At 39.0% G+C, this 26,228-nt stretch overlaps 5 protein-coding genes and 2 long non-coding RNA genes across 13 annotated transcripts; 4 read left to right on the top strand and 3 right to left on the bottom strand.

The window, feature by feature from the left end:
* The first annotated feature begins 125 nt into the window (after positions 1–125).
* LOC116922179 (trypsin Blo t 3) lies at positions 126–3,164 on the top strand. Of its 2 annotated transcripts, none has more exons than XM_032928611.2 (8): positions 126–164; positions 768–822; positions 952–1,013; positions 1,107–1,192; positions 1,396–1,528; positions 1,806–2,457; positions 2,556–2,692; positions 2,794–3,164. In XM_032928611.2, exons 1-8 carry the CDS (start codon positions 150–152, stop codon positions 2,944–2,946), a joined length of 1,293 nt encoding a protein of 430 aa, XP_032784502.2. In that variant the 5' UTR covers positions 126–149; the 3' UTR covers positions 2,947–3,164. The 2 variants fall into 2 exon arrangements, with proteins under 2 accessions (XP_032784502.2, XP_032784501.2); XM_032928610.2 differs by lacking the exon at positions 126–164 and adding an exon at positions 484–635.
* A 7,556-nt stretch (positions 3,165–10,720) lies between these two features.
* LOC123471596 lies at positions 10,721–11,419 on the bottom strand. The gene is made up of 2 exons (XR_006646401.1): positions 11,065–11,419; positions 10,721–10,921 (listed from the first exon to the last, which is right to left on the bottom strand). It is a non-coding gene; the product is annotated as an uncharacterized LOC123471596 (long non-coding RNA).
* A 1,340-nt stretch (positions 11,420–12,759) lies between these two features.
* LOC116922197 (probable small nuclear ribonucleoprotein E) lies at positions 12,760–13,474 on the top strand. Its single transcript, XM_032928632.2, has 3 exons — positions 12,760–12,953; positions 13,042–13,210; positions 13,271–13,474. Exons 1-3 carry the CDS (start codon positions 12,906–12,908, stop codon positions 13,336–13,338), a joined length of 285 nt encoding a protein of 94 aa, XP_032784523.1. The 5' UTR covers positions 12,760–12,905; the 3' UTR covers positions 13,339–13,474.
* An 83-nt stretch (positions 13,475–13,557) lies between these two features.
* On the bottom strand, positions 13,558–22,594 carry LOC116922165 (dual specificity protein phosphatase 16). 6 transcript variants are annotated; one of them, XM_032928587.2, is made up of 10 exons: positions 22,176–22,593; positions 19,589–19,968; positions 19,320–19,430; positions 18,692–19,081; positions 18,472–18,619; positions 16,614–18,353; positions 16,269–16,532; positions 16,115–16,202; positions 15,205–15,485; positions 13,558–14,204 (listed from the first exon to the last, which is right to left on the bottom strand). In XM_032928587.2, the coding sequence occupies exons 2-10, from the start codon at positions 19,667–19,669 to the stop codon at positions 13,813–13,815; spliced, it is 3,495 nt and encodes a 1,164-aa protein (XP_032784478.2). In that variant the 5' UTR covers positions 19,670–19,968; positions 22,176–22,593; the 3' UTR covers positions 13,558–13,812. The 6 variants fall into 6 exon arrangements, with proteins under 6 accessions (XP_032784478.2, XP_032784480.2, XP_032784479.2 ...); XM_032928589.2 differs by having other exon boundaries at positions 16,284–16,532; XM_032928588.2 differs by lacking the exon at positions 22,176–22,593 and adding an exon at positions 20,084–20,224.
* Positions 22,595–22,892: 298 nt separating this feature from the next.
* Positions 22,893–25,371, bottom strand: LOC116922201 (histone deacetylase 8-like). The gene is made up of 8 exons (XM_045173222.1): positions 25,186–25,371; positions 24,937–25,111; positions 24,702–24,878; positions 24,566–24,637; positions 24,311–24,503; positions 23,969–24,236; positions 23,753–23,858; positions 22,893–23,522 (listed from the first exon to the last, which is right to left on the bottom strand). The coding sequence occupies exons 1-8, from the start codon at positions 25,369–25,371 to the stop codon at positions 23,491–23,493; spliced, it is 1,209 nt and encodes a 402-aa protein (XP_045029157.1). The 3' UTR covers positions 22,893–23,490.
* On the top strand, positions 23,434–23,739 carry LOC123471595. The gene is made up of 2 exons (XR_006646400.1): positions 23,434–23,559; positions 23,695–23,739. It is a non-coding gene; the product is annotated as an uncharacterized LOC123471595 (long non-coding RNA).
* A 33-nt stretch (positions 25,372–25,404) lies between the features above and the next one.
* LOC116922195 (chromatin modification-related protein MEAF6) lies at positions 25,405–26,223 on the top strand. The gene is made up of 3 exons (XM_032928630.2): positions 25,405–25,547; positions 25,615–25,821; positions 25,880–26,223. The coding sequence occupies exons 1-3, from the start codon at positions 25,473–25,475 to the stop codon at positions 26,078–26,080; spliced, it is 483 nt and encodes a 160-aa protein (XP_032784521.1). The 5' UTR covers positions 25,405–25,472; the 3' UTR covers positions 26,081–26,223.
* The last annotated feature ends 5 nt before the right edge of the window (positions 26,224–26,228 follow it).

The raw sequence follows: 26,228 nt of genomic DNA, 5'->3' as shown, positions 1-26,228 counted from the left end.
GTACATTTATGTTTATCTGGATCGAATCGTCTGTTTTATGGCATGGACATTAAAGTGTTTTTCGTAAACATCTATCTGTAGATCCATACGGCAGTAAAAAGAAGAGCACACACCCTGCAATTTTGGCTAAGAAGTCCACTCTGTATTGAATGATGTTGCAACAGGTAACGAAACAGATGAATTCACTATTTAAGTAATACTTAGTTTACAATCAGTAGTTCTATTAAAATGTTAGAGAAAATTCCTAGTAGGCGGTACTTTAAACATAACTGTTTTCTAACGATTGGCTAGAATCTTCTTACCTGACAACCAATCAGGTAGGAAAACAGAAACTGTCGAAGAAAAACACCAATTGTTAAACGACGTTTTACTGGAAACCACACCTTTAGCATTGCAAAAACATAGTTGTAGTAATGCGTAGTCCAAACCAGGATTTCATTACCTAGCATGTAGGCCAGTTACATGATGTGTGCACCTAAGGTTAGATCCAGTCGCGTTCGACTTTCATATAAAAAGGCTGTGTCTCTTCTACGTGATCATCATTTGATCGCCATCGCTTGCTATCATATTAAACCATTTTCTTTCGGCCGAATCTCGTAGTTCGTTCGTCTGTCACGATGCATCTCACTTTTTGGGTTAGCACATTATTTTGAATTAATTTTCTCATTTAGAGTATATCATGCCATAGAAGCTAGATACAATCATCGCAACATTGTCATTATTAGATAAGTATTAATATTTTGTATTTTCATATTCTCGTCGTTTAGGCTATTGGCCTGTTTTGCCTCGTCGGACTGATGCATTCCCATCCACTTGACGAAGGTAACATAAGGGTTTCTGTGTTGAGTTGTGCAAACGAATATCTACCATGAGCATGCTGCAATATCTATACCGTTTAGTTTCCATTTTTTTCTTGGCATAATAAGACGAATTAATTCGATTTGATTTCAGTGGCTGATCCCGACAAAATTGTCAATGGAGTGCCGGCTGCGGCTGGCGAATTTCCTTACATGGTACGAATAGATTTTTATTTATTTATTCTTTCGATTTTTGCTTTTGTTTAATGGTAGATTTAAATATTTATCTTTTAATGTTAAACTTTTTAGGCTCTTTTGCATTTGAACGGATATCTGTGTGGCGGTTCTTTGATTGGCCCTTCGCACGTCTTGACAGCAGCCCATTGCTTATACGAGTAAGGAACTTAAATCTATACTTACTTTAAGAATATTTTCTTAATGAAAAACCAATTGAGAAGAACTGTTCTCTGATGAATTAGAGGAAATTCAGGAATTGTATTCTAAACTACTCAGAATCATTCGCGTAGAAAATAATAGAATTATTAGTTGTCAATAAGGTTCTATTCGCTGTCATTTTCTTTGTTTTTTTTTTTATTAGCCATACTCTCTCGGAAGTGACCTTTTTCAACGTTTTCGTAAACACATTGTCGATAAGCGGTGGTGGAACTGGCGCTGTCGCCAGAGGAGTGAAGAACTTCATCATTCATCCCAATTACAATCCCAACACCTTGGTAAGCAATTCGATTTATGTCAACTAAATCAAGAAAAACTTTTTTTAGGGTGAAAATTGAAGCACAGTAGAATCTTTCCGTTTTGTCAAGTTTAGATTCTATTAAAATTTTATTGATAAAACTCACCCTTAACAAAAAACTTAAACGATTTACGGCGCAAAAGTTGATGTAGACAGTTTTGGGTCTACATCTACACATACATTACACATGTATCATCTACCTACATTATTTAACATTTTGAATTAGGAGCTTGTACGTAAAATGATTGTTTTTACAGGATAATGATGTCGCTTTGCTAGTCCTGAATTCACCCATTACAAATGTCGCGCTCGTCACTCTTCCGTCAGACACCATGGCAAATGCAACAACTTTGGCACCAACAACAACAAAACCTACAACCAGCAAACCTACCACAACGATAAGAACGACAACTAGACCAACAACTACAACTAGGACAACCACAACTAGGCCAACCACAACTACAAGGACGACAACTAGGCCAACTACAAGGACGACAACTAGGCCAACTACAAGGACGACAACTAGACCAACTACAAGGACGACAACTAGACCAACTACAAGGACGACAACTAGGCCAACTACAAGGACGACAACTAGGCCAACTACGAGGACAACAACCACCAAACCGACGACAACAACTAAACCAACGTGTTCTTGTACGTGCCCACCGCCAACAACAACAGAAGGCATTACAACAACGACCACCAATCTTACAACAATGACACTGGCTAGCTCACCAACAACAACTGCACCAGTGGCAAGTACAACTACGGCTAATCCGCTATGTCCAGCCAACTCGACGACGGCCACAAAACTAACACCGCTCGGTGATTTTTACCAAACCAAAGCTTTCAGTACTTATGCCAACAGTCCCGCTATCATTACAGGATGGGGAACAACATCTTCAGGTACACGTTTTTTAAGTGATGACATATTGCGTCATTTTTCTGATGTTTTCTCTTTTTCCTGTTGCCAACAATTACGTCTCGCATATTCAAACTAAAAGGAGGCAGCATTTCCCAAGTGTTGCTGAAAGCTTCCGTCACCGTTCTAAACAATACCGTCTGCAACAGCCAATATGGCTCTTCCTTTATCGGAGCTGACATGTTGTGCGCTGCCGCTCCGGGTACGGACACTTGCCAGGTTAGTTAAAAACAAAAAGAAAAAAAAAAAACTTTTCATTGTCATCGTAAATCACTTGATACGATATTTATTCTGTTTTGTGTGACTGTGGCGCCGTTTAGGGTGACAGTGGTGGCCCGCTCTTCGTTGGTGGAGTGCAAGTAGGTATCACCAGCTGGGGTAATGGTTGTGCTGATCCTAATTATGCCGGTGTATATACCCGAGTCACCACTTACGTTAGCTGGATCAAGACCACACAGGCGAGCAATCCCTAAGATGGAATATCTAGGCAATGTCGTTCGTCCTTTACTTGTGGACATTCTTCACATATAATTTGTTTGATTTTTCAATTGGCAGGGGAGTAGATGATGCCCATCAGGTTTGAATCTCAAACCATCATTATGTTTTGCTAGAGTTTACGTGTACCGTGCTTTGCACTACAAATTGCAAAATTGAATTTAAAAAGGGCATAATAAAATTATTTCTTGAGCAACGATAGTAAATGCAAAGATTACTTCTGATACTACAGCACGGTGATTGGAAATAATCTTCACGATATGAAATGTTTACAAACAAGCTCTTTTTGCTGATATTACTTGATAGTTATTCTAAAGGGAAAAGCCTACCCTCTGCACAAACAAAAACATCGAATGACATCCGGCTAAACGTGTGAGACACCAGTTCAAAAGTTTTTCAGACGGAAACAAATAAAACTCGCAGAAACGTGCTACGCATCCTTCGATAATCTTGCGCTGCAGAAGACACTTGCCTTAATTTCCCAATACGGATTCTGTCTCGATGACTCCGTTTTTTACGACATTTATTTCACAGATGGCGCGAGTAAATAGGGATTCGAAACAGCCCGGAGCTACGGAATACGGAACGCCAAATTACCCCCTAAAATTTCAGCACCTCGGCTAGGGCCATTTATTTTCTTTCGCAGAAAATTATCACCATCCACCAACGCCATCTAGCGGCCACGGCATGCACCTTTTTGAAATCCCACCCACTGGAGGAGGAGCTGAATCACTATCGATTCCTATAACCATTTCCAACAATTAATATCAATTTTATCGTGCCAGTGGCAGATCTACCATTGAGCTATGAAAGATATTAAACAGATGTCGTTTTTTGCCGATTTTCACAAAAGTGGGAAGGCTATACCCTTCCCACTTTTTCATTTTTGGCCAAATTTCAAATTTTGCTTAAAATACATGATTTCGATTCAGAATTCAATGAAAATCACGTAATTTGTCTTATGTTTCAATTGTTCTTATAGTTTTTGAATTAAACGTTAAAAACCATAATTAAGTTGGTGCGCTAACAGCACTGTTTTCGTTAATTTTTAAAACGGCTGGTTTAACGAGAAAACCAATGGCTAAATCGAAATCAGCGTTCAATTTCAAATATGCCGTGTGATTTTTGGAGAATTTCGAGAGATGTCGTTTTTTGCCGATTTTGACAAAAGTGGGAAGGCTATACCCTTCCCACTTTTTCATTTTTGGCCAAATTTCAAATTTTGCTTAAAATACATGATTTCGATTCAGAATTCAATGAAAATCACGTAATTTGGCTTATTTTTCTATTGGTCTTATAGTTTTTGAATTAAACGTTAAATTGGTGCGCTAACAGCACTGTTTTCAGTAATTTTTAAAACGGCTGGTTTAACGAGAAAACCAATGGCTAAATCGAAATCAGCGTTCAAATTTCGAATATGCCGTGTGGTTTTTGGAGAATTTCGAGAGATGTCGTTTTTTGCCGATTTTGACAAAAGTGAGAAGGCTATACCCTTCCCACTTTTTCATTTTTGGCCCAAATTTCAAATTTTGCTTAAAATACATGATTTCGATTCAGAATTCAATGAAAATCACGTAATTTGGCTTATTTTTCTATTGGTCTTATAGTTTTTGAATTAAACGTTAAAAACCATAATTAAGTCGATGCGCTAACAGCACTGTTTTCGTTAATTTTTAAAACGGCTGGTTTAACGAGAAAACCAATGGCTAAATCGAAATCAGCGTTCAATTTCAAATATGCCGTGTGATTTTGGGAGAATTTCGAGAGATGTCGTTTTTTGCCGATTTTGACAAAAGTGAGAAGGCTATACCCTTCCCACTTTTTCATTTTTGGCCAAATTTCAAATTTTGCTTAAAATACATGATTTCGATTCAGAATTCAATGAAAATCACCTAATTTGGCTTATTTTTCTATTGGTCTTGTAGTTTTTGAATTAAACGTTAGAAACCATAATTAAGTTGGTGGGCTAACAGCACTGTTTTCGTTAATTTTTAAAACGGCTGGTTTAACGAGAAAACCAATGGCTAAATCGAAATCAGCGTTCAATTTCAAATATGCCGTGTGATTTTTGGAGAATTTCGAGAGATGTCGTTTTTTGCCGATTTTGACAAAAGTGAGAAGGCCCTTCTCACTTTTTCATTTTTGGCCAAATTTCAAATTTTGCTTAAAATACATGATTTCGATTCAGAATTCAATGAAAATCACGAAAATCTGGTTTATTTTTCTATTAGTCTTATAGTTTTTGAATAAAACGTTAAAAACCATAATTAAGTTGGTGCGCTAACAGCACTGTTTTCGTTAATTTTTAAAACGGCTGTTTTAACGAGAAAACCAATGGCTAAATCGAAATCAGCGTTCAAATTTCGAATATGCCGTGTGGTTTTTGGAGAATTTCGAGAGATGTCGTTTTTTGCCGATTTTGACAAAAGTGAGAAGGCTATATATACCCTTCCCACTTTTTCATTTTTGGCCAAATTTCAAATTTTGCTTAAAATACATGATTTCGATTCAGAATTCAATGAAAATCACGTAATTTGGCTTATTTTTCTATTGGTCTTATAGTTTTTGAATTAAACGTTAAATTGGTGCGCTAGCAGCACTGTTTTCAGTAATTTTTAAAACGGCTGGTTTAACGAGAAAACCAATGGCTAAATCGAAATCAGCGTTCAAATTTCGAATATGCCGTGTGGTTTTTGGAGAATTTCGAGAGATGTCGTTTTTTGCCGATTTTGACAAAAGTGAGAAGGCTATACCCTTCCCACTTTTTCATTTTTGGCCAAATTTCAAATTTTGCTTAAAATACATGATTTCGATTCAGAATTCAATGAAAATCACGTAATTTGGCTTATTTTTCTATTGGTCTTATAGTTTTTGAATTAAACGTTAAAAACCATAATTAAGTTGGTGCGCTAACAGCACTGTTTTCGTTAATTTTTAAAACGGCTGGTTTAAAGAGAAAACCAATGGCTAAATCGAAATCAGCGTTCAAATTTCGAATATGCCGTGTGGTTTTTGGAGAATTTCGAGAGATGTCGTTTTTTGCCGATTTTGACAAAAGTGAGAAGGCTTTACCCTTCCCACTTTTTCATTTTTGGCCAAATTTCAAATTTTGCTTAAAATACATGATTTCGATTCAGAATTCAATGAAAATCACGTAATTTGGCTTATTTTTCTATTGGTCTTATAGTTTTTGAATTAAACGTTAAAAACCATAATTAAGTCGGTGCGCTAACAGCACTGTTTTCGTTAATTTTTAAAACGGCTGGTTTAACGAGAAAACCAATGGCTAAATCGAAATCAGCGTTCAATTTCAAATATGCCGTGTGATTTTGGGAGAATTTCGAGAGATGTCGTTTTTTGCCGATTTTGACAAAAGTGAGAAGGCTATACCCTTCCCACTTTTTCATTTTTGGCCAAATTTCAAATTTTGCTTAAAATACATGATTTCGATTCAGAATTCAATGAAAATCACGTAATTTGGCTTATTTTTCTATTGGTCTTATAGTTTTTGAATTAAACGTTAAGTTGGTGCGCTAACAGCACTGTTTTCAGTAATTTTTAAAACGGCTGGTTTAACGAGAAAACCAATGGCTAAATCGAAATCAGCGTTCAAATTTCGAATATGCCGTGTGGTTTTTGGAGAATTTCGAGAGATGTCGTTTTTTGCCGATTTTGACAAAAGTGAGAAGGCTATACCCTTCCCACTTTTTCATTTTTGGCCAAATTTCAAATTTTGCTTAAAATACATGATTTCGATTCAGAATTCAATGAAAATCACGTAATTTGGCTTATTTTTCTATTGGTCTTATAGTTTTTGAATTAAACGTTAAGTTGGTGCGCTAACAGCACTGTTTTAAGTAATTTTTAAAACGGCTGGTTTAACGAGAAAACCAATGGCTAAATCGAAATCAGCGTTCAAATTTCGAATATGCCGTGTGGTTTTTGGAGAATTTCGAGAGATGTCGTTTTTTGCCGATTTTGACAAAAGTGAGAAGGCTATACCCTTCCCACTTTTTCATTTTTGGCCAAATTTCAAATTTTGCTTAAAATACATGATTTCGATTCAGAATTCAATGAAAATCACGAAAATCTGGTTTATTTTTCTATTAGTCTTATAGTTTTTGAATAAAACGTTAAAAACCATAATTAAGTTGGTGCGCTAACAGCACTGTTTTCGTTAATTTTTAAAACGGCTGTTTTAACGAGAAAACCAATGGCTAAATCGAAATCAGCGTTCAAATTTCGAATATGCCGTGTGGTTTTTGGAGAATTTCGAGAGATGTCGTTTTTTGCCGATTTTGACAAAAGTGGGAAGGCTATACCCTTCCCACTTTTTCATTTTTGGCCAAATTTCAAATTTTGCTTAAAATACATGATTTCGATTCAGAATTCAATGAAAATCACGTAATTTGGCTTATTTTTCTATTGGTCTCATAGTTTTTGAATTAAACGTTAAAAACCATAATTAAGTTGGTGCGCTAACAGCACTGTTTTCGTTAATTTTAAAAACGGCTGGTTTAACGAGAAAACCAATGGCTAAATCGAAATCAGCGTTCAATTTCAAATATGCCGTGTGATTTTGGGAGAATTTCGAGAGATGTCGTTTTTTGCCGATTTTGACAAAAGTGAGAAGGCTATACCCTTCCCACTTTTTCATTTTTGGCCAAATTTCAAATTTTGCTTAAAATACATGATTTCGATTCAGAATTCAATGAAAATCACGAAAATCTGGTTTATTTTTCTATTAGTCTTATAGTTTTTGAATTAAACGTTAAAAACCATAATTAAGTTGGTGCGCTAACAGCACTGTTTTCGTTAATTTTTAAAACGGCTGTTTTAACGAGAAAACCAATGGCTAAATCAAAATCAGCGTTCAAATTTCGAATATGCCGTGTGGTTTTTGGAGAATTTCGAGAGATGTCGTTTTTTGCCGATTTTGACAAAAGTGGGAAGGCTATACCCTTCCCACTTTTTCATTTTTGGCCAAATTTCAAATTTTGCTTAAAATACATGATTTCGATTCAGAATTCAATGAAAATCACGTAATTTGGCTTATTTTTCTATTGGTCTTATAGTTTTTGAATTAAACGTTAAAAACCATAATTAAGTCGGTGCGCTAACAGCACTGTTTTCGTTAATTTTTAAAACGGCTGGTTTAACGAGAAAACCAATGGCTAAATCGAAATAAGCGTTCAATTTCGAATATGCCGTGTGATTTTTGGAGAATTTCGAGAGACGTCGTTTTTTGCCGATTTTGACAAAAGTGAGAAGGCTATACCCTTCCAACTTTTTCATTTTTGGCCAAATTTCAAATTTTGCTTAAAATACATGATTTCGATTCAGAATTCAATGAAAATCACATAATTTGGTTTATTTTTCTATTGGTCTTATAGTTTTTGAATTAAAAGTTAAAAACCATAATTAAGTTGGTGCGCTAACAGCACTGTTTTCGTTAATTTTTAAAACGGCTGTTTTAACGAGAAAACCAATGGCTAAATCGAAATAAGCGTTCAATTTCGAATATGCCGTGTGGTTTTTGGAGAATTTCGAGAGATGTCGTTTTTTGCCGATTTTGACAAAAGTGGGAAGGCTATACCCTTCCCACTTTTTCATTTTTGGCCAAATTTCAAATTTTGCTTAAAATACATGATTTCGATTCAGAATTCAATGAAAATCACGTAATTTGGCTTATTTTTCTATTGGTCTTATAGTTTTTGAATTAAACGTTAAAAACCATAATTAAGTCGATGCGCTAACAGCACTGTTTTCGTTAATTTTTAAAACGGCTGGTTTAACGAGAAAACCAATGGCTAAATCGAAATCAGCGTTCAATTTCAAATATGCCGTGTGATTTTGGGAGAATTTCGAGAGATGTCGTTTTTTGCCGATTTTGACAAAAGTGAGAAGGCTATACCCTTCCCACTTTTTCATTTTTGGCCAAATTTCAAATTTTGCTTAAAATACATGATTTCGATTCAGAATTAAATGAAAATCACGTAATTTGGCTTGTTTTTCTATTGGTCGTATAGTTTTTGAATTAAACGTTAAAAACCATAATTAAGTTGGTGCGCTAACAGCACTGTTTTCTTTAATTTTTAAAACGGCTGGTTTAACGAGAAAACCAATGGCTAAATCGAAATCAGCGTTCAATTTCAAATATGCTGTGTGATTTTTGGAGAATTTCGAGAGATGTCGTTTTTTGCCGATTTTGACAAAAGTGAGAAGGCTATACCCTTCCCACTTTTTCATTTTTGGCCAAATTTCAAATTTTGCTTAAAATACATGATTTCGATTCAGAATTCAATGAAAATCACGTAATTTGGCTTATTTTTCTATTGGTCTTATAGTTTTTGAATTAAACGTTAAAAACCATAATTAAGTTGGTGCGCTAACAGCACTGTTTTCGTTAATTTTTAAAACGGCTGGTTTAACGAGAAAACCAATGGCTAAATCGAAATCAGCGTTCAATTTCTAATATGCCGTGTGATTTTTGGAGAATTTCGAGAGATGTCGTTTTTTGCCGATTTTGACAAAAGTGAGAAGGCTATACCCTTCCCACTTTTTCATTTTTGGCCAAATTTCAAATTTTGCTTAAAATACATGATTTCGATTCAGAATTCAATGAAAATCACGTAATTTGGCTAATTTTTCTATTGGTCTTATAGTTTTTGAATTAAACGTTAAAAACCATAATTAAGTCGGTGCGCTAACAGCACTGTTTTCGTTAATTTTTAAAACGGCTGGTTTAACGAGAAAACCAATGGCTAAATCGAAATCAGCGTTCAATTTCAAATATGCCGTGTGATTTTTGAAGAATTTCGAGAGATGTTGTTTTTTGCCGATTTTGACAAAAGTGAGAAGGCTATACCCTTCCCACTTTTTCATTTTTGGCCAAATTTTAAATTTTGCTTAAAATACATGATTTCGATTCAGAATTCAATGAAAATCACGAAAATCTGGTTTATTTTTCTATTAGTCTTATAGTTTTTGAATAAAACGTTAAAAACCATAATTAAGTTGGTGCGCTAACAGCACTGTTTTCGTTAATTTTTAAAACGGCTGGTTTAACGAGAAAATCAATGGCTAAATCGAAATCAGCGTTCAATTTCAAATATGCCGTGTGATTTTTGGAGAATTTCGAGAGATGTCGTTTTTTGCCGATTTTGACAAAAGTGAGAAGGCTATACCCTTCCCACTTTTTCATTTTTGGCCAAATTTCAAATTTTGCTTAAAATACATGATTTCGATTCAGAATTCAATGAAAATCACGTAATTTGGCTTATTTTTCTATTGGTCTTATAGTTTTTGAATTAAACGTTAAGTTGGTGCGCTAACCGCAATGTTTTCAGTAATTTTTAAAACGGCTGTTTTAACGAGAAAACCAATGGCTAAATCGAAATCAGCGTTCAAATTTCGAATATGCCGTGTGGTTTTTGGAGAATTTCGAGAGATGTCGTTTTTTGCCGATTTTGACAAAAGTGGGAAGGTTTCCCACTTTTTCATTTTTGGCCAAATTTCAAATTTTGCTTAAAATACATGATTTCGATTCAGAATTCAATAAAAATCACGAAAATCTACGGAACGCCAAATTACCCCCTAAAATTTCAGCACCTCGGCTAGGGCCATTTATTTTTTTTTGCAGAAAATAATCACCATCCACCAACGCCATCTAGCGGTCACGGTACGTACCTTTTTGAAATCCCACCCACTGGAGGAGGAGATAAATCACTATCGATTCCTATAACCATTTCAAACAATTAATATCAATTTTATCGTGCCAGTGGCAGATACAGGTGAATGTCTCTGTGATAATAAATTTGTTTTTGTTTGCAGAAGTAGGGCCATCAAATCGTGATCGGTTTGGAGATCATCATTCACAGAGATTTGCCCGGCACTAACCGGAGTGAATCTGCGACACTGAGGACACTTAATGCGGTTTTAATCGACCAAATTCTAAATGACACAAAAATATACATGAGTAAAATCATCGGACATCACAGGCATAATCATAACATTAGGTTTTATACGTAGAATGCACGTGTGCGCATACAAAAAAGAAAAAGAAAAAAACAATACAAAAGAGAAACGTGACTTACAACGCAACACTCCAGACAGCGTCGTCCATTTCAACGCGAGATAAACTGGTATGTTATTGCAACAAGCGAGATAAACAGTATTGAAAACCTGTAATTGATGAACGTTTAGAAAACAAAAACAAATTTATTATCACAGAGATATTCACCTGTATCTGCACTGGCACGATAAAATCGATATTAATTGTTGGAAATGGTTGTAGAGATCGATAGTGATTCAGCTCCTCCTCCAGTGGGGATTTCATAAAGGTGCGTATCGTGGTCGCTAGATGGCGTTGGTGGATGGTGATTATTTTCTGCGAAAAAAAAAAAAATGGCCCTAGCCGAGGTGCTGAAATTTTAGGGGGTAATTTGGCGTTCCGTAAAAATCTGGTTTATTTTTCTTTTGGTCTTATAGTTTTTGAATTAAACGTTAAAAACCATAATTAAGTTGGTGCGCTAACAGCACTGTTTTCGTTAATTTTTAAAACGGCTGTTATTACGGAAAGCCAAATTACCCCCTAAAAATTCAGCACCTCGGCTAGGGCCATTTATTTTTTTTCGCAGAAAATAATCACCATCCACCAACGCCATCTAGCGGCCACAATACGCACCTTTTTGAAATCCCACCCACCGAAGGAGGAGCTGAATCACTATCGATCTCTACAACCATTTCCAACAATTAATATCGATTTTATCGTGCCAGTGCAGATACAGGTGAATGTCTCAGTGATAATAAATTAGTTTTTGTTTTCTAAACGTTTATCAATGACTGGTTTTCAATACTGTTTATCTCGCTTGTTGCAATAACATACCAGTTTATGGCGCCGTTGAAATGGACGCCGCTGTCTGGAGTGTTGCGTTGTAAGTCACGTTTCTCTCTTGTATTGTTTTTTCTTTTTCTTTTTTGTATGCGCACACGTGCATTCAACGTATAAAACCTAATGTTATGAGTATGCCTGTGATGTCCGATGATTGTACTCATGTATATTTTTGTGTCATTTAGAATCTAGTCGATTGAAACCACATTAAGTGTCCTAAGTGTCGCATATTCACTCCGGTTAGTGCCGGGCAAATCTCTGTGAATGAGGATCTCCAAACCGATCACGATTTGATGGCCCTACTTCTCCAAACAAAAACATTTATTATCACAGAGACATTCACCTGTATCTGCCACGGGCACGATAAAATCGATATTAATTGTTGGAAATGGTTATAGGAATCGATAGTGATTTATCTCCTCCTCCAGCGGGTGGGATTTCAAAACGGTGCATACCGTGACTGCTAGATGGCGTTGGTGGATGATGATTATTTTCTGCGAAAAAAAATAAATGGCCCTAGCCGAGGTGCTGAATTTTTAGGGGGTAATTTGGCGTTCCGTAATATGCCGTGTGATTTTCACCAAGAAGTGGGAAGGCGGGATGAAGGCGGGGATGATCACCGCTCGCTTCATAGTACATGGATACGGAGTCAGTTTTGCCGGAAGAACAAACGGTTTCCGAGATTCGATGGCGAAGTGGCGACCTGGCCGGACCCTATCGGGAACTTCCTGAACTGAGTGAGGGCCCCTAGTAAAATATGGGTCAAACGGCGTTCCGTAGCGTCTTGCGTCAGAGAGACAAGATTGAGTTCGAGGTGATGTTTGAAAAATTTTTATATTAACGCCATCTACATTCACAAAATCGAGTTTCATTTTTAAAGTCTCGAGAGAAAATATGCCTTGTATGGCAACGGCGCTGGCGATTGAGCGTCTGTGTTCGTTTTCTTGAACACTGTCAAGCAAAAACTCAAACAAGTAATTTGGAAAACTTATTGTGTTAATACTTCGACTGGAACTATTAGTTTATCAACGTAAAAAAAAAAAAATGGCAGCCAGAGCACCAAAAGTCCAGAAAGTGATGGTCCAACCGATCGTAAGTTTTCTTCATTCTTATTCTTGCTGTATGAGAACGAAAGGGAAGTTTCTGATCAAGGCACGTGTGCCGTTTGTTCCTTTTCAAGAACTTGATTTTCAGATACTTGCAAACAAGATCACGAGTGGACATTTGGCTTTATGAAAACGTAAACATGCATATGGAAGGTCATATTGTTGGATTTGATGAGTACATGAACATTGTCCTGGATGATGCAGAAGAAGTCTACGTCAAAACAAACGTTAGGAAACAAATCGGTAATGGTGAAGCATATGCATAGAGATTTCTTGTTTCCAAACATTTTTAAAAAATTATAGGTCGGGTGCTGTTGAAAGGAGACAATATAACCCTCATCCAAAATGCCGCTGGCAGTGTAGATGATTAATTATCCTGCATCATATGGCGAGAATTCATTCCCATATGTATTCTAACGTTTATTTTCTACATTCATCTGGAAACCTTGATTTGTGTACATCTTGTCTTGATGTGCTGACTGAGAAAAGTAACATGCTACAAACATATCTGAGTTTTCAGTTTCGTAACATATTTGGTTTATCCAAGACAAGTATTAGGTAAATTTAGTTAGGCAACAAACTACTTCAGAAAAGTGACAAGAATAATTATATTTTTGAAACACCATTCCAGTGATGAACAAAATGTGGTACCACAAATAGTAATGACCATTGCACAAACAATATTGTGGATCTTTGACCCATTGTTGACAAAAAATTCAAGTAAAAGTATCAATCAGTTTCAGCCTGTTAGGTGGGCTTTAAGGGGAAATTATGTGACATTGCAAGCCCCGCGGTGTAAAACTAATATAAATCAGACCCTATAAAATTATTTAGATAACACAATTCTATGACACTTCAATAACAGAAAAGCAGTTCAGACTGGTATTGCTATTATGTTCAGAGCCACAACCTAACGGCGAGGCTGAATTGGGTGAACAGTTAGTTAATGCATCTCGGGAATTACTATTGGTGGCAACCAAAAAATTGCCGTCTAGTGCTCCACATGAATAGCGCTGCGTTTGACTGTCGCGGCGTGATCGGGCGACTCTCAATTGCACTACACTGTGCTGACTGATGCCGTTGCTACTACTCGTGTCGCTATTTTTACTTAATGTCAATTCCAAATGGATGCTCTTTGGTAGTTGGCCATCGTATTGGTCGTTTTTCATCTGATCCACAATGTCCGGGCAGCTTTTGAAGCGGTAAAGTCCATCCATCATAAACAACTCTCCGGCTTCTACAACAACAAACAAAAACAAATCCAAAATTTGAAATTTTTCACACAAATGAACTTAACAAGAAGTAAGATGAAACATGTGATGTGTACAAAAAAAGCAGAAGCCAAAAGCCCAAATAAGAAACAAAATGAAAAAGAAATTACCTCCATTAACCGGAACGGAAGAACAAACAAGAAAGATAGGAAGAAGCCACCCAGAAGAGCGAGAGCAAATTTCGTGTTTTGTTTTGGATCGAATGATTTTTTTTTTTTTTTTTTTCAAACCACCAGTTCAGTTGGTATGCAACAACAAAACCCTGTTATTTCTTTCCACTTTTTCTTCTTTTACAAAACGATACACAAGAACACACACACACGGAGATACGATGATCATAAAACTTAAAAGAAAAAATTCGACAACGAAAACTTCACGGCCCCAAAGAACCAAAAAACTTAATTTACAAATTTTGGTGTTAAATCTCTCCATTGAACGAACAAAACAAACCATACATACAGAAACAACAACAAAAAGTGTGTGGACGAAGGTATGTTACGTGTTCGTTAGTACTTGGCTTGAACGAAATTAACAAATGAAACATATGAACACATTTCGATAATGACACAGAAACGGTGTGTTAATTGATTCACAACCCAATTGTCCTATTACTTCTTCTATTTCATCGACAACATCACTGGCTCTGTTCTTCCATCAACTAATTTCGCTAAATTTTCTCTTCAAAATCTGATTGATATTTCCAAGTCCTTTTTTCTCTACTTTTGACAGCTAGATGGCGTGCACCTAGCAATTGAAATGAACTTTACACATTTGCTTTTGTTTTATGTGTTAGTGTTTGGCAGTAGTAGTTTGTTTTTTTTTTAGCAACAAAACAAAAGTCTTAACCCAAAAGCCATGTTTAAAAAATGCTGAAGAAATTGATACTAGTTAAAAAAAAAAAGAATGTGTTTTGTGTGTTTGTAAGAGTGTCCCATCACCGCGCCATTGAAATGCGAATAAACGGACCTCGAGTTCCAGATCGGCGTTTCTCAACAACAGCCGGCGGCGATCCTCCATCAGGTCCTACAGTCAATCCATCGAATCCGGCCCCATCACGAGGGATCTCCGAACTGCTTTTACGTTTACTCGACACTGAAGTAGTTGAAGTATTACTGGTACTACTGGTGGTGCTGCTGCTGCTGCTACTACACTCGGGAACCACAGACGGATGTTGCAGCCGGCTGGCGGATGTGATATCTTTGCTGCTACGGCGACGGACTGATAACGAATTGCTTGATTCACTGGACCTGTGTTTCAAAGAGATTTCTTTTTGTTTTTAAAATAACCAGTGGAAGGAAATTGAAAAGAACATAAATGAAGATGGGAAAAGTTAGCCTGGAACTTAATCGGTGTGAACGACAGAATGAATCGTGCGTTTTTAGTTTCTTCCAACACGAGACGATCTTTTGTTAAACTTTGTCAAGTCATTCACGACGAATCGACACACGCAGAATGTTTGGAAGTGAACATGCGAGTATAAAACCTAACCTAACCTCTTCTTTAAAAAATGTCATTTTCAATCTTGTCAACGTTTGTGTGTGGCTGTATTTTCTCCTTGTTTTCAGAACTGATTAAAAAGTGGGGTTTTTTTTCATATCACAGCCAATTTGCGGGAAAGGGACAGCGGAATTTAAGGCAAACAAAAAGGGGATGAATTTTCTTTAAATATAAGAGGAACTGAGGGGTGAACTGAAGTCATCAGATGGAGGGACTGCGTCTTTTTGCGATCGACCTAATAATATTCACAATTTTTTCAATAAAAATTCCTTTTGTTTTTTATTCAAATTTGTTTCTACTTTTTAAAAATCAATCCACATTTTTTTTTAAGCCTACAACAACGAATGAACAACTAATGAAACCAACTGAACTATTTTACCTGTCTACTAATTGCTGTTCCATGGCAGCTTCTCGCTGTCGCCACAACTGGAATACCGTGGCGCTGTCTGGCAATAAATCGTCTTCACCTAAAATATTAGCAACGTTAAACTAGAAAAAAATACGAAAGAGTCTCATTATGTTACGTTTCGTACGTGTTAAACGCTTACCAGGTCGTGTGGCAGAATCTTGGCCGGAAGAAGGGTTCGCAGATGTTGCTAAATCTCCCAATGTTCCCGGTGCTTCACAAGGTGCCGAAGGATCGATCGGATTCAACAGCGAAGTGGGACGTGCTTTGCGAAGTAACGGAAATCGATTGCAAGACGTGGGCGATGAATCAAGTGACGTCATCATCCAATCTGAACAACTGCTACTACTCGGTGACGGCTTCCATTCCAAATCACGAGCCGGAATGATCCCTGTACGTCGATTTTATGTAATACAATCAAAAATTATTTCTAAATCAAATCGAAAAATGAAAGAGAAAAATGATCATTTACCCAAAAGAGAGGACGGACGTGAAGGCCGCGACGATCCACCCCGGGGAGGAGGAGGAGGTTGAAGTCGTGCAGGAGGAGGAGAAAAAAGCTCGGTAAAGACTCCATCGTCGGGCGGTAATGAAGCGAAATCCGTTTCCGATTCGAGGAAACCCGATCCGGCGATGCTTCCGCCGCCACCGACGCCGGATCGCACAGTGCCGCTCATTCCACTGCAAAGACTCAACGCATCCAAATCGGCTCGCGATTGGCCCATCTCACTGTCGGATATTTCCGATCCCAATCCGGAAGTGGTGACCGAATCGGAACGGGCGTACAGGCCGGGACTGACGACGCCGCCCCAATTGCCGCTACTGCTATTGCTACACGGGTTGCCCTGCGGGCTGAGGAGGCCAGCCATCAAGTGGTGACTACTGCAACTGCTACTGCTGGACGGAGGGGGAGGCGACGAAGGTGTCGGTGACAAGAGCATATCGTCCGAGATGGACGAATATGAAGCCTCGCTGGGTGCGTAACTCGTCCGTCTCGGCACCGAACGCGTGTGCTGAAGCGGATGGTGGATGTGGCGGAGGTAACCTCCGCCGATATCCGAATGCGGACGAGGAAAACCCGCGCCACGTCGGCGGATTTCGATCGGTTCGCATTCATCGTCGACCTGTTCACTTTCCTCTTCGACACGTTCAGTTTCAATTTTTTCCTGCTGGCCGGCCTTCGATCCTTCAATGTGCACCGAAATTTCCGAACAATGCGACGACGGGGACGCATTGGCAGAGGCAGTCGCCAACGGATTGCTAACCGCAGTGGGTTTCCATCGATGATTGCGTTGATTGGTGGTGGCCGCTGAACTCGGCGTTGCCGGTGACAACGGACTGGACGACTGAACCCTTTGGCTTTGACTGACGGTCAAAACCATCGACGACGAGGATCGACTGCTCGTCGTTTCCGTCTTTTGTTTGCTACTGTAATAACTATGACTCATTTCCGTGCTGCTGCTGCTGCTCGTCGTGCTCGACATCCGCTGGCGCAGCGATCGGTAAATCTCTTCTCGCGTGTGGTGCTTCCGTCTAGAGACCACCAAATACGACGAGGAAGATTCTTTGATTTCCGACTCGACGGGCGAAGGCATCCGCTCAGCCGCAGCGGCGGCAGCAGCAGCGGCAGCTTCGTACGCCTCAAAGGAGAGCCGTGCCAGGGCCGCAGTGGGTGAGAGATCAGCCGTCAAAATGGGGCGACTTTTGGATGATCCGTCGACTTCATCGACGGCCAATCCAGCGAAACCGAACGGAGTTTTGAGGAGATGATCGGATGACGATGGACTGGGACTGCAACTGTGCGGCACCGTTTCCAAGCCGGGCGATTTCAGCGACAACGAGAGAGAGATGGAACGCGATAGACATCGCTCCCTGCCCGGCGCTGGACTCGTGGCAGTCGTCGTCGTCGTGGCGGGACAACGCGGCGAAGAAACGGCTGTCGCTTGGCATGACGGTTGTAAACAATTGGTGACGTCACCGACACTCGAATCGAGCACCTCCTCCTCCCTCAGTTGTCGCTCGTATTCCAGCAACTGACCGAGAAAATTGAAATTTGGCGAAATGGAGGATCGTTTCGATTTGACGTAGCGGAACGCGTCGTCAAATGTCATCTGTAAATGGCGCATGACGTAAGCGATGGCCACCGTCGGTGAGCGGGAAATGCCCGCCAGGCAGTGGACCAACACCGAACCGTTCGTTTCGCGGACTTTATCTAAATTTTTTTTATTGTTGTTGTTGTTGTTGAATTTTGTGTTTTCAAATTTTAAAAAGCATCAATGCATTAGATAAAAGATACTTTTGAAAAGAAATTATAACGGGATTAAACGCACCGATAAACTGAGTAGCGCGGACGAAATACGGTAACAATTTTTCGCCGTAGGAATCATTGACGGGCAACCGGAGAAAGCGGCTATCTTGGATGAAATCCGGTTTCGGGCAGTTTGTACTCACGTTCACTTCGTACGTGATATTGAAATCCTTTTATTTTTAATTTTTTTTTTAATTATTATGTTTAATAAAAAAAAAAAAAATTGGGTTTTATTGAAATACCGAAAGAAGTTCCTGATTATGAGCGTCCTGCTGTGATCCCAGGTAGAGGAAAGAAAGGATCCTGGTGGGTCCGACGTTGGTGATGGGCAAACACGGTTGCGACAGTGACGTCATGTTGTGTAACGTTGACGACGAGGATCGCAATAATCGCGATTTGTCTTCGCAAAAATCTCCATAGCACGCCTGGAACTTGAGGAATCCGCCCGAAAGGAGAAACACTTGCCTAAAAACGTGAACCAATTTGTGCAGGAGGAGGTGAAGGAACGAGTCTGGGTTGACCGATTCTGGGCTGATGGATGACTGATCGTAGACGATGACGTCGCCGTTCTCGTATTCGATCAGTCCCCGATCCAAACGACAATTTTGCTGCAGGAAATCACGAACACAAACCTGTCGTGACAAAATGCACCGTTAGATGGCAATACTGGAAAGTTGTCTTTTAAAACGGGACGCGAAATTTTCTTTCGTGTCGCATCCACCGTCTAAGGGCAATGGAATTTTTATTTATTTTTTTTTTTCTTTCTTTTCCTATCTTATGGCGTAGAACCAAATTTGGCGCGTTCGCAGGCAAATGGAATAAGACAAACATTTTTAAATTTTCAGCCAAGAAAATCGAAAAAAAAAATACCTTGTCTTGCTGAAGTCTTCGTTTGACCAATTTGGAGCAGCAGACATTGACGGCGCCTTGGATGTGACGATCGTTGTACTCGAAGAAGCTCCGGCTATCGACAATCAACACCTGATAAACCATTGAACAAAAAAAATGTCAATTAAATTCATTGATCCCTTGACAATTTCCAAGAAAATGCACTTCCAAAAAAACAAAAAAAAAATTTAATAAAATAAATTCTTGAATAACATTTTCTGAATTGGTAAAAAGGTTATTATTATGCTGACCTTGTCTAAGCGGCTGCTGCGGATCACCGAGGCCAGTTGATGTGGGTTGACCAGGGCCACGGCATTCTCTTTGCTGGCCATGTCTCAGCCAACACAAACAAGAGGGCGACAAGATGATCTTTCTTTCTTTTATTTTTTATTTTTTCTTTCTATGGGGTGGAGGTGTTTCCGTGATATCCCAATTTGGATTTTTTTTTTTTTTTTTTACGTATTTCTGAGTTTAATTCTTTTGATTTCCCCAAACGGCTAATCCAGCTCCTCGCTCTTCGCTTCAAGAGACACGGAATAGGATCTCCTGGCGTTTCAGGTAGAGATGAAGGTCATTTGTGCCCATTCGCCGTATTGGAATCCGTCCGCATGCGAACCGTCCGTTTCCACATCTGCGCACCCAATTGGGAAGAGAAACGCACACAGAAACAAAAGAAAAAAGAAAAATGGTTAAGCATTTATTTCTCTTGCCCCGCAATAGATTTGCAAAAATAAAAAGGACAACACCTTTTCCTTTATTTCTTGTCGTGCCCATTTTGGCCGACATCACGTCATCCCCCAAATAAAGCAGACGGAGAAAACAGTGATTTCATGGAACATTCTCGAGTCACGACACACTTGAAACAAAAGCTCACGAAAAATGGCGCATTCTTTCTTGTGTGTGTGTGTGTGTGTGTGTGTGAATAACTCGTTAATCTGTTGGATGACGCCAAACAGCAGGTGTTTCATTAGAGTACACCCGAAACGCGCAAGTTCCATCCATTTTGCATGTCGACGTTTCAGAAAGAAGAAAAGGCAAATTTGCGCTCTTTAATCAAGTGGACAGGCAAAAATGATGAATCAGCAGCTCTCGCTTTTTGCTCGAGCAGAAAAACTCAGAGGAGGTCTCTCTCACTAAAAAGACGGACGGGATCCTAAAATAGACGGCGGACAAACGTCAGCCCCATCAGCTAAAACCGACCACCTACTTACTCGACTATAACCGACTACAACAACGTTCCAAAACGTAAACCGCGCGGCTTGCACGCGTGAACAATTTTTCTCGACACACGGAAGATTCACTCACCTCCCAATCGGAATGAAAATAAACAAAAATGATTGGTCGCTAGGCTCTTAATGATGTTAGATGGAAAAGAGAGAGAGAGAGAAAAAAAGGGCCTATGGGCAATGAAAATGCTCGACTCTCTTCCGCAATGCACGACAGCTGTATCACGTCAGCTGTTTCGGGAGCTGCGAACTTCACCCAAACCAAAAAGAACATGGACCTCAAAGGTTTGTGACGTCATTCGGAGATCGTGCCAGTGGATAAAAAGGAAGGAAATAGCCAAAGAAAATACCAGAAAAGAAAAAAAATCGTTTTTTTTTTGCGACTGCATAAAACTGTTGTGCGGATGTCGGTTCAGCGGCACACCTCTTGATAGCCAAAAAGGAAAAATTGAGATTCATTTTTGGTGTGATGCGTCATCATCGCCGTCATGGCGTTGCACACTCCCGTCATCATCAACATCGAGCCAAATGAAGGATCTCTCTGTTTCGCCTTTTTTTTTTTTTTGTTTTATTGCCTGTTTCGTTTGGGTGACACATAAGCAAACGAACCACTTGACCGCTGAAATCGGTTGTAAAAATGTGCGTGTGTCTTACAAAGTCGGCAACGTGCAGCAAGTGGGCGAAATTTACGAGCGATTATACGCGAAAATAGAAAGCAAAATGTTTGTTGTACACACAAAAATCGCCATCACAAATTTATTCAAAAGAAGTTTTTAAAGGGCGTCTGAAATGAATTTTTGTTGTTGTGTTGTCGATGCCCCTGCGGGAGGGAAGGAATCACCGATAACACGAGCCGTTAGAAACGCATCCAAAATAAACAAAACCCAAACTATACGTTTCATTCGACACGAAAACAAAAAATGTAAGATAAAAAATTATATATAAAAAAAAACTTGTTCTCCCAAATGCAGAGGGCCGTGCCACCATTTTGTGACGGAGAGCGCAAGGTCGTCTGCGTGTGAGTGAGTGTCAAACGACCTCGACATGGAATCAGAGGACCCCATTCTTGTTTTTGGTCCATTTTTTTTTTCCTTCTCTCTTTTTACGTATTAGTATGTTTAATATTCACACTCTCCTTCCAAAATAAAATAAAATACAACTGACATAATCTGCGCCGTGGCCATTGCGCCGCGCTCTCTCGCTCTTCACACACAGCTGTGTGTGTAGCCGATGACTCACGCCAACAATCCGGGCCGTGACTCACCACCACCCACAAAAGCCAACCCCACTCAGAGAAAAAAAACCCTCCCCCTCAGCCTTCCCCTTTCCTTCTTCTTCCTTCTTTTCGTTTCACTATCTTGGAAAATATTTCTTTCTCTTTCACAAGTGAAAAACCACAACACAATTCATTCAACTTTTGTTCGTTTCGAGTGACGTCACAAGCCAATAAACGTTCTCCAACCGAAAGGGGGAAAAAAGAGCGTGAAATTGGTAACCTCATCCAATTGCAGCGTTTCAATGTCAACACAGGACGAACGATGACTCATATTCGATACGATCAAGATTATCATGCTATCTACATCGTTCGTCTCGTACTCTCGCATATATTTACCTTCTGGCTTTTGTTTCCTTTCAACTTCTTCTTCAAACTCGAACTCGATATGGAGATACCACACGGTGGCCAACAACAAGGAAGACGAGTGGCTTTTAAGAAATCCCCACACGGTAGTTCGGACCCCCACATACACACACACATACACACCACAATGGCGGAATCTAGCACAAGATACACAACTTCTCAAAAGCAGACGAATTCAATTTTCCACTTCTAGTAGAAAGGTAGAACAGCAATTTAAAAAATATTTTTGCAACGTCGATGAGCCCCGCTGTATTTATACGCCAAAGTCGTTGTTCGATGTTGATTCCCCCTCAAACGCAGAGGAATCCAATTTAATATTCCCAATCAGGTCTCGTAGCAAGCAAGATGGGACGTAGAGACAGGTCTCACGTCAACCACCGATCGACTGGCTCTGAGGCAAAACCTTCGTGGTGGCGCCGAACATCCCCCCCTTCCCCCTTAAGATACTCGTGGTCGTTGCTTTTCGCTGCAAGTTTACGTTTCCATCGATAGATGGCATCGTTTTCGCTTGCGAATTTATTTCGATTTATTTGACTTTTATCAAAACACGAAAAATTTTCTAATAAATGACATTTCTAGAAAGTAATTCACCCACAATTCACCTGTTAACACCACTAATTTTTAAAGGAAATACTCAGTTTCAGAAATGACTAAATTAAGTAACGGTTTTTAGGCCTACCGTCGTTCTGATAGATCGAAAAAGATTAGTTGTTTATTACTTGGTTTTGGACTTTCGTTTCTTTTTATCTACTCTGGGGGTGCTACTGAGCAAGAAAAATAATACTTATAAACGATGGCATGTACGGCGATGATCTCATGTGAAAGTCGGGAAAACCGACCTGAATCCTCGCCCTTTGCTCTCTTCGTTTCACGTTTTATCAAATCCAACGTCCTAGGCAACAATAGCGTAGGTGGATGATTTCAACAACAGTTAGCCAACGCACATGTCCATTTTCGGATTCATATGTCAACGATGAGGTAGGCTTGGTCTTAAATACATCCACGCAATTCCACTTGATTATCGCTGTCTGTCAAATCCCTTATTGTTTCAGTGAACACACATCTGTAAATGCATCAAATTGAGATCCGCAAACTAAAACAAATATGAAAAGGTAAGGAACGTTGTCTAAATATTGTGACACCAGATATTCGATAGTGGCTAATCTATAAAATAGTTGGCGTCATCGTTCAATTGTCATCTAGCTATGCTTATGTAAAATGCTGATTATGGGAAAACTTCTAAAAAATTCCAATAATGGCTAAGGGGGATTCTCATGGTCCGAGACGTTCACGACTCGCTAGAGATCAGCTTCAGGTTGCCTGCCAAGAGAAAGAAGAAGTGGAAGGGAGTTCTTAGGTATTACATGAATTTCATATATCCGTCTATTTATATAATTCCTGTGCGTGTGTGTGTGTCACCGAGCCGCGATGGAAGGAGTGAGGAGTCAAGGGCATGCCGAAAATATTTCAACTCTCTTGTAACTAAATTTAGGCTTGAAATACACACACACACACGGTGATCTGTTTTAACACTGAACAGACAAACATACCCAAAACTTGCTGTAAAAGGATGCGGATGTACTCGGGACTGTTTTCGTCCCGCCGAAGGCCTTTGCTTATGTCCAATTCGAAACTTGGGCCGTACCAATCGAAATACTACATAAACAAAATTTGAAACAAAAAAATGAAATAAATAAACAAATAAAATTAAAATAATATAAAAATAAAATAAAAAATTTAGCAATCTAGTACGGAGATGCATTTACGTCATGTTCAGGAATATCAGTTGAAAGTTTTTCGCCTAATAGGGACGCCAAAATTGTTGTGAAGCAACGGGACGCATTTGCCTTGTGATAACCGCCCCCGCCAAGGTACAGACTGGGCAATCCATAACCTTGAATGACAGCGGTACAACGGGCGTATGCGTCGGATGTCAAGTTAAACGTTCCTAATGGATCGTTAGCCAGACCATCTGCTCCACATTGACAGACAATTGCTTCCGGACGAAATCGCACCATTACTTCTTGGAGTACACTGTTTCGGATACGGACAATGTAATGGATAAAATACCATGAACAAACGTAATAAATGTGATGATTGCACTATACGTTTGAAAAACGTGGATAAAGGTTTCATCACAAGCTCCATCTCTGAGTGGCACGTTGCATGAATAATTCCTTCCTTGACCTAAACCAACGTCTTGGACTGCACCTGTACCAGGAAAGTAACCTTCTTCATATTTGTGCAACGACAACGTAAATACTTTGCGGCTGTACGCAAAGGCATTTTCCACTCCATCTCCTATTCGAAACATGAGATACAATGACACATTGATTTGCATAAATGTGTGTTCATGGCATTACCATGGTGAATATCCAGATCAATGTAAAGTACCCGTTTGAATTTTTTTTCTAATTCTAGTATGGCAAGAACACCTGGCAATAAAAAATGCTTGCTTAATCTTGGAATTATTCAACTGAATAATGTGCATTACTGTACAGTCATTGACATAGCAAAATCCTGAGGCACCATCTCTTTGGGCGTGGTGCCAACCCCCACAGAAATTTACAGCCACATCAACAGAACCAGAAACAAGAGCTTTAGCTCCTGCCACAGATCCACCAGCTATCACAGCAATAAAATCATAAAGGTTCTCAAGTGGAGGACAGTCATATCCTGAAAGAATTCTGAAAATCACACAGATTTTTTTTTAGTTGAGTGAACTAGTACTTACCCAAACCAAATTCTTCACTGCTTTCATCCTCAATATCCACATCACCTTTCAGGAAATCAAGGTAATCAGAAGAATGAAATCCTCTCATAACATCATCATTAACCTTATCACAAGTTAATGATAAAACATGTTCCAGAAGGCCATATGACTCTAATAAATGATGAACTAACGATGCCTATGAGGGAAAAAAAACAGAACATGAACCAGATTAGATAGAACGTCGAACCAAAATATTTCCATTTATTTTACTCTTTGGGTGAGGTTTGGTACTCTGTTACATTGCTGAATCAAATATGATGAATAAACATAACCAATTTTGGGTTTTACATCAAACTGTACAATTTGTTTGTTATTTTTCAAACCGGACAACTCACAAATCAAGTTCTCTCTATTGATTGCCGCCATTCGAACAATGTTGTCTGCAACACCTTGCATACGCTAGCGACATCGTGGGCAATATCGAAAACTGAAATTTAATGGCCGCCAGCATCGCCTAAACAACAAAGCAAAAAAAGGCGAAATTTTAAGCTTTTAATATGACTAAAAATACAGCAAGTTCCGATTTAAGGTCTGAACTTTCTGATCTCGTCAAACGAAGGATCGAAGTTGCAGTAAGACAAAAACAAAATGTACCTTCTAAACTGCAAACTTCATTGTTTATATTTGCGTCTTGTACAGGAAACACTAGCCAACCTAGAAAGACAAATTTACGCATTCGAAGGGAGTTACCTTGAAGATACGCAGCTGTATGGAAATATTATCCGAGGATGGGATCGTTACTTGAATAGCACTAGCAAGTTGTCAAACCCTACATCTGACAAACGTAACAGAAAATTCAAGGATGCAGAACGGCTATTCTCAAAATCTTCTATTACTTCCATGGCGGTACACTTGTATGACAATTCTAGTGAATTAACAGAAATGAAATTTCTTTCGAAAACAGGCTGTAAGTGGAATCATTGATTTGAATTCTGAGAGAGCAGAACGAAGCAGTGAAACTGAATCCCAAGCTGGAATGAGCGGGAGTGATGAAAATAGCAGAGATTTTCTCAGTTTAGAAGGAGTCAATGGTGATAAGTTAGGCAAAGTTTCAAAATCCAGACATATAAACAAAAGAGGGAGCAAGAAATCAAAGTTGAAGTAATTTCACACTCATTTTCCATTTCCCCCACCTTCTGCTATACATGATTCTGTGAATGCTCTTTATGATTGTATCAATGTGTTCAATGTTCTGTCTTTTGTGAATTTCTCGGTTTTCTTAATAAATGCTCGATTTAAAAAGCGCGATTCTC

Source organism: Daphnia magna, linkage group LG4 (assembly GCF_020631705.1).
Source record: "Daphnia magna isolate NIES linkage group LG4, ASM2063170v1.1, whole genome shotgun sequence".
Lineage (NCBI taxonomy): Eukaryota > Metazoa > Arthropoda > Branchiopoda > Diplostraca > Daphniidae > Daphnia > Daphnia magna.
Note: the sequence above shows the minus strand (reverse complement) of the source record. Positions and strands in the feature narration are given on the sequence as shown.

Bases quoted from the DNA above. Each gene is read 5' to 3' on its own strand.
- LOC116922179 (XM_032928610.2), top strand. The intron at 823-951 runs GTAACATAAGGG...ATTTGATTTCAG, and splicing joins TTCCCATCCACTTGACGAAG to TGGCTGATCCCGACAAAATT. The intron at 1,014-1,106 runs GTACGAATAGAT...TAAACTTTTTAG, and splicing joins CTGGCGAATTTCCTTACATG to GCTCTTTTGCATTTGAACGG.
- LOC116922197 (XM_032928632.2), top strand. From the start codon at position 12,906: ATGGCAGCCAGAGCACCAAAAGTCCAGAAAGTGATGGTCCAACCGATC. The intron at 12,954-13,041 runs GTAAGTTTTCTT...TTCCTTTTCAAG, and splicing joins AAGTGATGGTCCAACCGATC to AACTTGATTTTCAGATACTT. The intron at 13,211-13,270 runs GTAATGGTGAAG...AAAAAATTATAG, and splicing joins AAACGTTAGGAAACAAATCG to GTCGGGTGCTGTTGAAAGGA.
- LOC116922165 (XM_032928587.2), bottom strand. From the start codon at position 19,669: ATGGCCAGCAAAGAGAATGCCGTGGCCCTGGTCAACCCACATCAACTG. The intron at 19,431-19,588 runs GTCAGCATAATA...ATGGTTTATCAG, and splicing joins GCAGCAGCCGCTTAGACAAG to GTGTTGATTGTCGATAGCCG. The intron at 18,620-18,691 runs GTATTTCAATAA...TAAAAATAAAAG, and splicing joins ATAATCAGGAACTTCTTTCG to GATTTCAATATCACGTACGA.
- LOC116922201 (XM_045173222.1), bottom strand. From the start codon at position 25,371: ATGCAAGGTGTTGCAGACAACATTGTTCGAATGGCGGCAATCAATAGA. The intron at 25,112-25,185 runs GTAAAATAAATG...TTTCCCTCATAG, and splicing joins TACCAAACCTCACCCAAAGA to GCATCGTTAGTTCATCATTT. The intron at 24,638-24,701 runs GTACAGTAATGC...TTTTATTGCCAG, and splicing joins ATTTTGCTATGTCAATGACT to GTGTTCTTGCCATACTAGAA.
- LOC116922195 (XM_032928630.2), top strand. From the start codon at position 25,473: ATGACTAAAAATACAGCAAGTTCCGATTTAAGGTCTGAACTTTCTGAT. The intron at 25,548-25,614 runs GTAAGACAAAAA...CGTCTTGTACAG, and splicing joins AACGAAGGATCGAAGTTGCA to GAAACACTAGCCAACCTAGA. The intron at 25,822-25,879 runs GTACACTTGTAT...TTTCGAAAACAG, and splicing joins CTTCTATTACTTCCATGGCG to GCTGTAAGTGGAATCATTGA.